General features: G+C 35.4%; 1 protein-coding gene across 1 annotated transcript in view; it reads right to left on the bottom strand.

Moving 5' to 3' along the window:
• Positions 1 to 12,483, bottom strand: part of Myo9a (myosin IXA) — a gene marked incomplete at its 3' end in the record, with an annotated part of 191,454 nt that overhangs the window by 131,764 nt on the left and 47,207 nt on the right. The window contains exons 6-7 of the mRNA XM_013354586.2: positions 11,028 to 11,084; positions 1,440 to 1,537 (exon numbers count right to left, since the gene is read on the bottom strand). Coding sequence (XP_013210040.1) covers positions 1,440 to 1,537; positions 11,028 to 11,084 — 155 coding nt within the window. The remainder of the gene's footprint in view (positions 1 to 1,439; positions 1,538 to 11,027; positions 11,085 to 12,483) is intronic.

Genomic DNA, 12,483 nt, shown 5'->3' with positions numbered 1-12,483 from the left:
GAGGGAGGGAGGATAGGAAAAGAAAAGAAAAAAAGAAAGGAAAAGAAAGGAAAGGAAAAGAAAAAAATATTCCTACAGCAGTCAGATGGTGGTGGTGCACACCTTTAATCCCAGTACTCAGGAGGTAGAGGCAGGTGGATCTCTGTGAGATTGTGGCCAGCCTGATCTACAGAGTGAGCTCAGTTCATCCAGTACTACACGGAGGAACCATGTATCTAAAACAACAACAAAAAAAAAAAAAACATTCCTCTAGGAAGAGACAAGGTTGTATCTTTAATTTTAGTTTCCAGAAACACAAATTACTTCATTTTCTAAAACAAATGTTTTTGGTTTATATATGTTGCTGATCTGTTAATGCATGTATGAGGGTGAACATGTAGAGGGTACATGCATGTGAGTCAATGCATGTAGAGGCCCAAGTTAAACATCAGCTATCTTTTATCTAAATTTTAATTTCAACTTTTTATTATTTTATGTGTATGGGTATTTTACAAGCATGTCTATGCAACATTCATGTGGTGCCTGCAAAGGCCAAAAGAGGGCAGCAGATCCCCTGGAACTGGAGTTACAAATGATGGTGAGGAGCCCTACCTACGGGTATAGGGAATTAAACCAGCTCATCTGGAGGAGCAGCCAATATTATTAACCTCTGAGCCATCACTCCAGTTCACAGATGTCCTTTCTTATTCTCTGCACCTTGAGGCATATATTGTGGTAAAGTCTATTGGTGAACCAGAGTTTGTCATGTTTTCCATCTTGGCTACAAAGATTTCCTATCTTTGTTTCCTATTCACTGGGATCATAGGGAGGCCATCATGCTCACCAGGTTTTCCTGATGTGGGTTCTGAGGATCTGAACTCTAGCCCTCATTTTTGGACAGCAAGTATTTCATCCGATTAGCCATCTTCATCAGCCCTATTAACATTTTTTTATGTTTCCATTTTGTTTATATTAACATGTATAGAGGTTTTGTGGTTAGTTTGATTTGCTTTTTGTTTGTTTGTTTGTTGACAATATTGCTGTTAGGGATTGAGTCTATAGTCTTATGTATACAAAACAAGTATTCTAAAACAGAGCTACATCCACAGATCAAAATTTTTAATAGAGCAACACACATGTAAACATGCATGGAATGTTGTATTTTACATAAAGACTAGAAAAAATAGAAGTCTATTTTTTCTTCATGGATATGGCTGCAGGTAGGTTCCATGCTTATGCAAGCAACACAAATTCTATTCAGTGGGTTACAGAAAAAAGAAAAGGAATAGGAGAAAGCTGAAGATAGATGGGATAAAGATATACTGTACATATGTATGAAATTGCCAAAGAATAAAAATGTCTTTAAAATAACTAAGAGAAATTTTTCAAAGACACATCATGCTTTCTTTTATACTTGAAATACAAAACTATAGTAAATGAATAAAAACTTTAAAACTCACTGTCTCCGTGTCTTGGGGAGAAATCCTACCATTTCCATGGCCAATTGTAAGCGTTCAAAATCATGCCTCAAATCTTCTCCCTCCACTGTGAAGCAATCCTACTTAAGACAAGAGAAGGGAGAAAATATATTAAGATTACCTGTTTAAAAACAATGTGAGCCATTCATTAATTTAAGTAGGTTCCTGTGTAAATGATTAGAACTAGTAGAATATTTACACACAGTCAGGCTCATTAAGCCTCTTATATGAGTACAGATAAGCAAAGTAAATACATCTACCAAATATTAAATAGTACCTTTTTTCTACCATTAGCAATCACCAACACAGGATCTCAAAATGGTGGAGAGTTAGTAGCATTTATAAAATATATGGATACCAAGTTTGATTTTTAATAGCACTAAAGAGTTTTTTAGAGATTTAAAACATAAAAGAGAGCAAGTCCATACACAGTTAATTTATTCAAATTAACTTATGTAAAGCCTTGAATTAAATGCATACAAATACACAAACAAAAAAAAGATAATAGACAGTAAGCAGTTGAGAAGTGAAACCTGGATTTATATAATACAAACCAGTTGGTGTTAACAGTAGGTATATGAAGAAAAGATAGAGTAGCAAAAACAAATAAATACACACATCATAGTGATCAACCGAAATAAACAAATTATGCCAAAATTGAAGACCCTTCAAAAAATACACATCATGAGCAGGATGGTGCGTGCCTTTAATCCCAGCACTCAGGAGGCAGAGGCCGGAGGATCTCTGTGAGTTCAAGGCCAGCCTAGTCTACAAGAGCTAGTCCCAGGACAGGCTCCAAAATGACAGCGAAACCGTCTTGAAAAACCAAAAAAGAAAAAAATACATGTCACATGAATCAATAAAAAAACTTATTGAAGGGCTAGAAAGATCACTTAGCACTTAAGAATACTTGCTGCTCTCAAGAAGACCCAAGTTAGTTCCTAGTTGACATCAGATGTCAAATAATCACCAATGACTCCAGCTCCAAGGTATCTGATGTCCCTTTCTGGCCTTAACAGGCAAAGACAAATAAATGGTGGAGGAGACAATGCCTGCCAAAACAGACACCTTAAACCACTAAGTAAAACTCCCAGTACCAGAAATGAGTTACATCTGTTGAGCTGGCCAAAGGGGTCTAAAGTCTCATAGAATCTCGTCCCAAACATCACAGGCAATCTGCCAAGGCTATTGGTTACCACCCTTTACAACTTGATGGCAAGACACTATTGCTGAAGACACCACTTACTTAATATCATCACACACAGAAAAATCAAGCTGGTGTCCCAATAGAAGCTTTATCCTTACTGACTAGAGTTCATGGTACTAGAAGGTACTTTGAACATTACACGAAGAAAAAGTAATCAATATTACCCAGCTACAAACCCTGCAATCTACAACAGTGAACTAACTACCTGCAAGATATACTGGTGCAACAGTGGCACAAACATTACATGAATAACTAACCTCTTCTTGACTGGACTTAAGGCTGGAACCTGACACTGTTAAAGTGGCAAAGACTCGACAAGTTATGGGTGGGAGAGGGTGTGTGGAAGAAACCGGAGGAGAGGGAGTGGGAACTTGGATTGGTATTTTATAAAATATCTAATAAAATTTAAAAATAAAAAGTTCCTAATAAAAAAATCATTCTCTAATTCAAATAATGCTAGCAAATGTAGAAATGACATTTTTCCACAATACTCAAATAATCAAATTCTTCAGACATATTGTAATTGACAAATTTAATACAAAATTTAAAGGCCATTTTTGAAGGAATTTTTGGGTTTGTTTGTTTTTTGAGAATTTCACTATGGAGTAAGCTGACCTCAAATCTGCTAAGTAACACAGGCTGGTATAAACTTGAGATATTCCTGTCTCAGTCTTTCTGAGGGCCATATTACAGGCATGGGGTTCATCCATCTTTTTGAGAGTCTTGCTATGTAACCCAAAGTGCAAGAATATAAGAATGTTGAAGGGACCAAAGATCACTGTTCTCTGAAGTAGATGGCAGGAATAAAAGAATTAAGCAAAAAAGAAAAAAATATGAGGGGGGAATAAAAAGAAAATTAAGTGACCTTCTGATGGTCTCAAAATTAGTAAGTAGATGAGCTAGTATTGGGAGCAAGCCAAACAACCTCAAATTTATAAGCCTTACTTTAACTTTGAAAAAATGAAGACCAATCCACAGTTCCACAGACAAGTCTGAACAAGTCATCAATCATACTTTGATGTAAAATAAATTATACTTTTCTATTACAATTCTTCAAGAAACTACAAATTGAAATATCTATTTCCCAAAATATTAAATCTGAAACCAGTAACATCTTGATCATGAAATGGTAATGTAACCAAACTTTGTCTGGAAGAAAAAAAAAACAAGCACCCATACAATATGCTGATGCTTCACAACTCTGGCATAGGGGAATTTTACAATGAGAAAGTTGTGACTCTTTAAAGCAAAGATTAAGATATGTTATAGTTATAGGAAGAATACTTAAGAACTTAATTAGTTAATATAGCTAGATGTAACTATGATTTCACTTTGTGTAAGTGACCGAACTATAGATGGAAAGAAAAGCCTTTTATCATCATTTTATACTTACAGATTTGTACTTGCATATAAAACAGTTAAACATAGTCTCTTCTTCTTTCTTTCTTTCTTCCTTTCTTTCTTTCTGTTTTTTTCGAGACAAGGTTTCTCTGTACCTTTGGTGCCTATCCTGGAACTAGCTCTTGTAGACCAGGCTGACCTCAAACTCACAGAGTTCCGCCTGCCTCTGCCTCCTGAGTACTGGGAATAAAGGTGTGTGCCACTACTGCCTGGCTAAACATAGTCATTTTCTACCATATATGCCTTATAAAACTGAACTTAAAACCTCCAATAGTCTTCTTTTAAAGTTTCCATTTCTGTGAGATGTATAGATATATATATATACACATGAATGCAGGGGTCTTCAGAGGCCAGAAGAGGACATAGGATCCCCTGAAACTGAGATATTCAAATTCAGACAGAGGAATTTAAAGGGAACCAATTTCAGCACTGTATTATAAGGCTAAAGAGGAACAGCCTAAGGTTTTCAAACAAGCAAATTTAATATATTCAGTAACCTTACAGAAATTGTCAAATGATATAGGCTCCATAAAGAGCTAATTGAACTCCTGTGCCATCGTTAGATTGAGGAGATTCTAGGAAGTAATAGTTTCATATGGCATGCATTCACCTGTAGTGAAGCAAATGCTAAATTCATGGTCAGTTTGTAATAGAATTATTCCCAAAGACTGGATAGACTTGGTTAAAGCTGTTTTAGAGGCTGGTTCACAATTACAATGGGATATCTGGTTCTAGTATCTTATGTGGAAAAGGTCTCTGAGTTGATTCTAAAGGGAAAACTGAGACCTTGCCAATTAGCAGAAATAGACCCAGCAGAAATTGTAGTACCTTTTACTAATGATGAAATTGATAAATTAAGGGCAGAAAGTGAACCTTGGCAAAGAGCTTGCAGTAAATTTTTGGGAGAGATTAATAACAAATATCCTAAAGCAAGAGAATTCAACTTATAGAGAGAACTAGCTGGATTCTTCCTCTCATTGTATGGGAAACACCAATATCTGGAGCCCCTACATTCTTTATAGATGCAAATCAGGAAAGGCAGGTTACAAATCAGAATATGTAAGTGGATCAAAGCCCTTATGACTCTGTGCAAAAGTCAGAATTATATGCTATTCTCATGATCCTAGGAATTTTAAACAACATCTCAACATAGTTATTCATAATATGCAGAAAGGGTAGTTTTAAAAATTGAAACTGCTGAATTTATACCAGATGATACAGAATTGACTTTATTATTTATTCAGTAACAAGAATCATCCCATATACATAAGATGCATCCAATCCCATAAGGGTCTGCCAGGTCATTTAGCACAATGTAATGCAGAAATCAATTAAATATTGATTGGAAATGTGTTGAAAGCCTCAGAATTTCATTAAAAAAATCTTGTCAATAGCAAATATTGAAAGAAAGACTTTTCCATCAAGACAAGGAAATTATAGGCAATGTCCTACCTGTTCTTTATACAACCAAACAACACTACCTGCACGAAGTAAGCCAAAGGGTACTTAAAGGAATGAAATCTGGAAGATGGATGTGTTCTATTTGGTAGAATTTGGAAAACTAAAATATGTACACCACACCACTGATACCTATTCAGGCTTTCAATAAGCAATTGCTCTGAGTTCAGAAAAGGCTGACTGGATAATCACACATTTTCTAGAAGTTATGGCCACCATAGGTATACAGACAGACAATCCTCCAACATGTCTCTAAGAAAATGAAGCTGTTATTTGCTTATTATAATATAAAGCATTCTAGAGGTATACCACACAATCTTACAGGCCAGGCAGTTATAGAAAGATCAAATCACACTCTAAAGGATATGTTAAATAAACAGAAAGAGATAATAAAGACGCCAGAAATAGACTGCAAAATGCTTTACTAACTGTGAATTTCCTAAATGCTAGGGAGAAGAAACAACAGTTATGGAGAAACAATTGGATAGTAGAAAAAACTACAGGATTAAATTATCCAGTATATTTTAAAGGTGCACTGACCTTAGATGGAAATCAAGACATGTGCTATGTTGGGAAAGGGGCTTTGCTTTTGTGTCCAAGGAAGAAGAAAAGCTATGGATACAATCAAAATTGATAAAGATTCAATCTGAACAAGAGACACTTCATAATTAGAAGAGATGATGATAGTTCATCAAACATCATAACCTTTTAATCTAAACTAACCATAAAACTAACAAATGTTTTTCATTTGATCAGATATAACTTGCCAAAAGACAATTTCCCCAGAATTAGGGTTGGGAAAGAGTTTGTTTCTGTCTTTTCAGGAGAGCAAAGGCATCCAGCTATGGAATCCAAAGACCACTGGACAAATAAGACATCTAAAGAAAAAGGAAAATCATCCAGAAAAAAAGTACCAAGAAAAAGAATAAATTGGACTATTAGTATATCACATTTTCAATAGAATAAAATTTCATAAATCTTCTCAAATGTTTGTTTCTGCTGTTCTCTACAGACATATAATGTAAATGGTCTTTTTGAAGTCCCAGTCCAGTTAGAGATTAAAGCTGGTTTTGGAGTTGGAGTGTGGTTCTCTTCTTCTTTAAATGCAAGCAAGCTTATTCAAGTAAAATTCAAAATCTCTGTCTCATGTCAGAAAAGCCACCTGATATGGGACAGAAGAAAAACAAATGACTATTTTATTGCCACTAATCTCATAATCCTTTGGTTCTATATTGACTCCTTAACAGCTTTTCTTAAGATATAAATATCATCTCAGGGTTTTGTTTTGGTTTTTTGTTTTGTTTTTTTGTTTTTTGTTTTGTTTTGTTTTGTTTTTTGTTTTTCAAGACAGGGTTTCTCTGTAGCTTTAGAGTCTGTCCTGGAACTAGCTCTTGTAGACTAGGCTGGCCTTGAACTCACAGAGATCCACCTGCCTATGCCTCCAGAGTGCTGGGATTAAAGGCGTGCTCCACCACCGCCCAGTCTCATCTCAAAATTTTTAAGGTTAATATATATATATATATCTTTTTGTTATGATATTAATGGTCATACAGAATACTAATTATAGAAAAAGGTTTCATCCACCTTAACGTACATGATTTTAGGTTTGAGTCTCTATCAATTTTCTACAGTGAACCATGAGCCCATCTAACAGAGACCTTAAATGTCTCCAAAAGGAGGATGGGACCCCAAAACGGTAATTCTTTCAGGACTATGATGATAATACCACTATGGTGAAAAACACCAACTAAAGGTCGGTTTTGAACTACAAACTGCTCAGAACAATTTCCAGGTGGCTTAGCTGAGATGGTCCAGCCTCACAGACTACTCTCACCAGGACTTGAGTCAAGCCCTCTGCTTCACCATTACACAGAGACTGGACAACAAATGCTACAACTACATCTCCCAGGACTTGACAATTAACTCAAATTTTTCTTTTCAGGATCCTCTAAAGATGCCAATGGCCACAGAAAACAGAAAGTAAATTTAAGAATACAATGCCCATATTCCCAAGAGGTGGTGTGGGTGGTTTTTGGTCTTTCATTGGGTTATGGGTATTCGTCATTGTTTAGAGTGATTGGTTACAAACTGCCATTGGTAATGGTCAGGAAAAAAGCTAAACAAAGGAGATAAGATTCAAGCTTCTTGGTTAGAAAAGAAAAAAGATACAGAAACAATAGGATAAGTTATTGAATCTACTCATAAAATAAAAAGGGGACGATATAGATATATAAGATAAAAAGGTAGAGGGGCTGGAGAGATGGCTCAGAGGTTAAGAGCACTGACTGCTCTTCCAGAGGTCCTGAGTTCAATTCCCAGCAACCACATGGTGGCTCACAACCATCTGTAATGAGATCTGGTGCCCTCTTCTGGTCTGCAGCATATATGTAGGGAAAACACTGTATATAATAAATAAATCTTTAAAAAAAAAAAAAAAGATAAAAAGGTAGATTATTGAAAGCTGGGCAGTAGTGGCACACTCTTTAATCCCACATTCAGAAAGCAGAGACCGGTGGATCTCTGTGAGTTAGAGGCCAGCCTGGTCTACAAGAGCTAATTCCCGGACAGGCTCCAAAGCTACAGAGAAACCATGTCTTGAAAAACCACACATACAAAAAAAGGTAGGTTACTGAATCTATCTTTAAAAAGCAACTACTAGTTTTAAATATTTTATAATGGATTGGACTTTTGTATATTGCATACAAACTTTATAGATTGATGCAAATTCGAGATTAATCTTGTTAAAACATTCTGTACATAGGTTTCTAATCTTGTTTAAGGTATTGTACCTCTACAGCTCATTTAACAATGTAATACAAATTTCTAATTCTTGAACATTATTATTACAAACTGTTTAGGATAATAAGGAAATGCACGTTAGTAATTAGTCACCAATTATAATTAAACTTGTAGTCATATTAAGTATGTTTTCATGGTCAAACAGATTTTTTTAAAGTATTTATTTATTATGTATACATGTACACCTGAAGGCCAGAAGAGGGCACAAGATCTCATTATCGATGGCTATGGGCCACCATGTGGTTATTGGGAATTAAACTCAGGACCTCTGGGAAAGCAGCCAGTGCTCTTAACCTCTGAACTATCTCTCCAGCTCCAGAGATATATTTTAGATAGATAAATCATCTTCAAACACTTCAGAGATCTACAGAATATGGCATTTAAGATGTTTTAATAACATATGTTTTAATTTTATGACAATGAGACGTGTCTGCTCCTGGCAGCACCAGTCTACTTCAGAGAATAAGATGGGCATCAAAGCAGTTTCATAAAAATTTTACTTTCTTTGTGGCAAATGTAAGCCAATGGGCAAGAAAATGCCATTACCTCGAATGCTAACAATATGCTTTCCTAATTGGAGAATAACTGCCACACCTTGTCAAGACAAGGTGGGACAGACTTTCAAAAGTCCTGCTTCAAAGAAAAGTCTGCCAAGTATTCTAGGCCTTGAGGCTGAAGATGGAGCTCCATCACTGCAGAGGAACTATGGCTGGTTGTCTAGGCAGGCAGCTGTTTCTGTCATTTCTTGCATTTTTGGAAGTTGTTTACTCACTCTTCCTGTTTACTCTGCTAATATTATTGCCTTCTTGGGTTTCTGAGGGAGTTAAAGGTTAAATAGTTATAGCTATAGCTTTTCTTGTTTACAAGACTCAGAAAAGAAAAACTCCATAAAGAGGTGTAAAGTGTGAAAGGCTGACAGACATTAAAAGATAATTTGATAATACAAATTTAGAAAGTGAATTAGGTACAACCTTTTGGACTCATTAAGATAAAATAGATAGAGATTATTTTCTCTGAATTTGTCAAATGCAAACGGACTAGACATTGATGATGTACTTATTGCCTATATATTGTATAGTTATTTTACACATTGCATAGTTTTTCTTATATTATCTACAGCCTTCTTTATTTTACACAAAAAAGAGAAATACAATGGTTTTAATATATAAAGCCTGCCCGAAGACCTATATTCTTTATGTTTTAATAAATAAAGCTTTGCCTGAGGGCAAAACAACCATACTAGTCAACCATACAGGCAAGGCAGTGGTCGTGTATGCCTTTAATATCAATACAAGAGAGGAATTTTAGATGGAAAGAGAGGTCTTGTTTTCAGTGTCAGTCTGAGGATTCACAGGGGCAGGATAGCCCATTTCAATCTAAGGTAGAGGTTAGAGCTACTGCCTGGCCACTTTACTTCTCTGATATTCAGCTTGAACCCCAATATCTGTCTCTGGGTTTGTACTACAAGAGATTCGTTATATGAAAAATATTAAGACCCAAAACAGAAAACATATATTTACACATGGAGATCAGAGTTTTACATCAGCTGTCATCCCCTATCATCTTCTACTTTATATATTTGCGACAAGGGCTCTCACTGAACTTAGAACTTAACTGTTTAAGCTAGACTATTTAGCCAGAGAGCACCTGAAATCTGTTTTTAAACACCTCACCTGCACCACACCCAGTTTTTATATGGGTACTAAGAATCTAAACTCAAGTGTTCAGTCTTCTGCAAGAAGCATTTCCTCCAATGAGTATCTCCTAAAGAGTAATTTTTATTTTACTCATATGTGCATATACATGTTAATGTGTGCACTCAGAATTAGCACTACATTACCTGGAGCTGGAGCTACAATTCGTAAGCCACTTAACATTGGGTGCTGGGAAACAAATTCTCATACTCTGGAAAAGCAGCAAGCAATATGAACCACTAAGCTATCTCTATAGCTCCCTAAAAAGTAATTTTAAAAAATAAATATCAGGCCGGGCGGTGGACTTGGGAAGCAGAGGCAGGCAGATCTCTGTGAGTTCGAGACCAGCCTGGTCTACAAGAGCTAGTTCCAGGACAGGCTCCAAAACCACATAGAAACCCTGCCTCGAAAAACCAAAAAAAAAAAAAAAAAAAAAAAAAAAAAAAAAAAAAATCAAAAATCAGTTGGGTGGTGGTAGTGTACGCATTTGATCCCAGCACTCGGGAGGCAGAGAAAGGTGGATCTCTGTGAGTTTGAGGACAGCATGGTATACAGAACTAATTCCGGGATATACACCAGAGATACCTGTCTCATAAAACAGAACAAGCCAAAACAAAACAAAAGAATCAAGCTAGGGATGAAGCTAAATGGCAGAGTGTGGATAGCAGCCAAACTGCACCCAAACAGAACAATAAAAACCTCAAAGGAAAAAAAAAAATACTAGAGTTAAAGAGCTACTCCAGTGCTAGGCAATCACGGATGTAATCAATTTACTGTTTGTGAAAGTGAATGTTAAATAAAGATTAAACATTAGGCTTAATAAATTGGTCTATAAACAACAAACTTTTACATACAAATCAATCATTCAAAGTAACTAAAAACTAGTGATCCTCTTTCCTAGCCCTCTTTGCACATCAGCTCATATTCATGCTGACTGATCAAGATGGGTGGAAATGAGCAATGTGAAGTCCCTTTAACAGGAACAAAAAATATTTAGGTACTTGTACTGACCGGCTCAGAATCATAGCAATAATCATCCCAGTTCTGTCTTAGGGGTTTCTTTGTTATCTGAAAGTTAAGGCACATTAGTTAGGTAGAAGTTTTAGGAAAAAATTATACTTCTTATAATGATCTCTAAAATGCAGTATTCAGAAAGCAAGACTACTTACTATCCAAAGAACAGTTATTTTGCATGGTAACATACACTAATAAAAATAAAATGTTTAGATTACAGGAGATCATATATTATTTTATTCAATTTATACATGTCATTGCCCAGTGTCTCTGATATTTGTATTAACCACTGAGTTCCTTATCCTGTAAGTACTGACATTATGTATGTCATAGCCACAAAGACTCAGGACTATAAAATTCTGTGTCAATAAAAATTATCATCGCATATAAGTGATTATCATCTGTTTAAAGAAAATATTCATGACAGCTGAATTTGTAATTTTTAAAAATTTATTTGTACAGTAAAATTTTCTAGCATTCAAACAGAAAGTGATGTAACTTCTAAGTTCTTGATCTATTAAAACAAAGTTAAGATGGTTTCTATTAATATAAAGTTTTAAAGTTAAAAAATACCAACCAGGTAGAGTACACTGTACATTTGAGAAGTCCATGACATTACTTTCATTATCTTTAATATATAATATTGATGCACTCAAGTCTAAATTAAATGGAAAAAATTTTTTCATTGCCATAAAGGCCTTTTTCCCATGAATATTATATTTTGTGTCAAACAAAAATGAGAGGTTGCTTTATTATTTAAATGATCTAATATAGTAACAATTCCACTAAAAATTGGATTTGGATTTGGAATTTTAATGAGAAATAAAAATAGAAAAATGAACATCATGAAAATTTGTGAAGATCACTTATCACGGAAGCTTAAGGCTGAATTCTAAATTTTAAAGAAAGATATATTCTCTAAATCATTTGGCTTTGAGGAATTCACGATAAAGGCCTCAAAATCATGGTAATCCTCCTGCCTCAGCATCCCAAATTCTGGAATTACCAGAATGAGCCACCATGCCTGGCTTCCCACAAAATGTTTAAGAGAGCTGTTCATTTAAATTATACAGTGATACTCTGTATCAGTATCCACAGCATGCAGACATATGCACATTAGATTGTAAAACATGCAAATCAAGTTTGAAGCAGTCTCTTGGCAATAGGTAAGGATTAGTCACCAGTTACACTAACATCCTGAGGTATGTAAAAGTAAGTCACAATAGACAATGTAACATTTTTCTGATAAGAAAAGTACTATGAAACAACTTAATATTCTTAAAAGAATCTCACAAAATGCATGAAGAACATATTTAATTTTTTACCACTTATATGAAGGATTAATCATTTTAAAATCTGAAAATTGGCCAGGCGGTGGTGGCGCACGCCTTTAATCCCAGCACTCGGGAGGCAGAGGCAGGCGGATCTCTGGGAGTTCGAGACCAGCCTGGTC

The sequence above is a fragment of the Microtus ochrogaster genome, unplaced genomic scaffold, assembly GCF_000317375.1.
Source record: "Microtus ochrogaster isolate Prairie Vole_2 unplaced genomic scaffold, MicOch1.0 UNK49, whole genome shotgun sequence".
NCBI lineage: Eukaryota > Metazoa > Chordata > Mammalia > Rodentia > Cricetidae > Microtus > Microtus ochrogaster.
The sequence above is the reverse complement of the archived record's forward strand: the minus strand, read 5'-3'. Positions and strand labels throughout refer to the sequence as shown.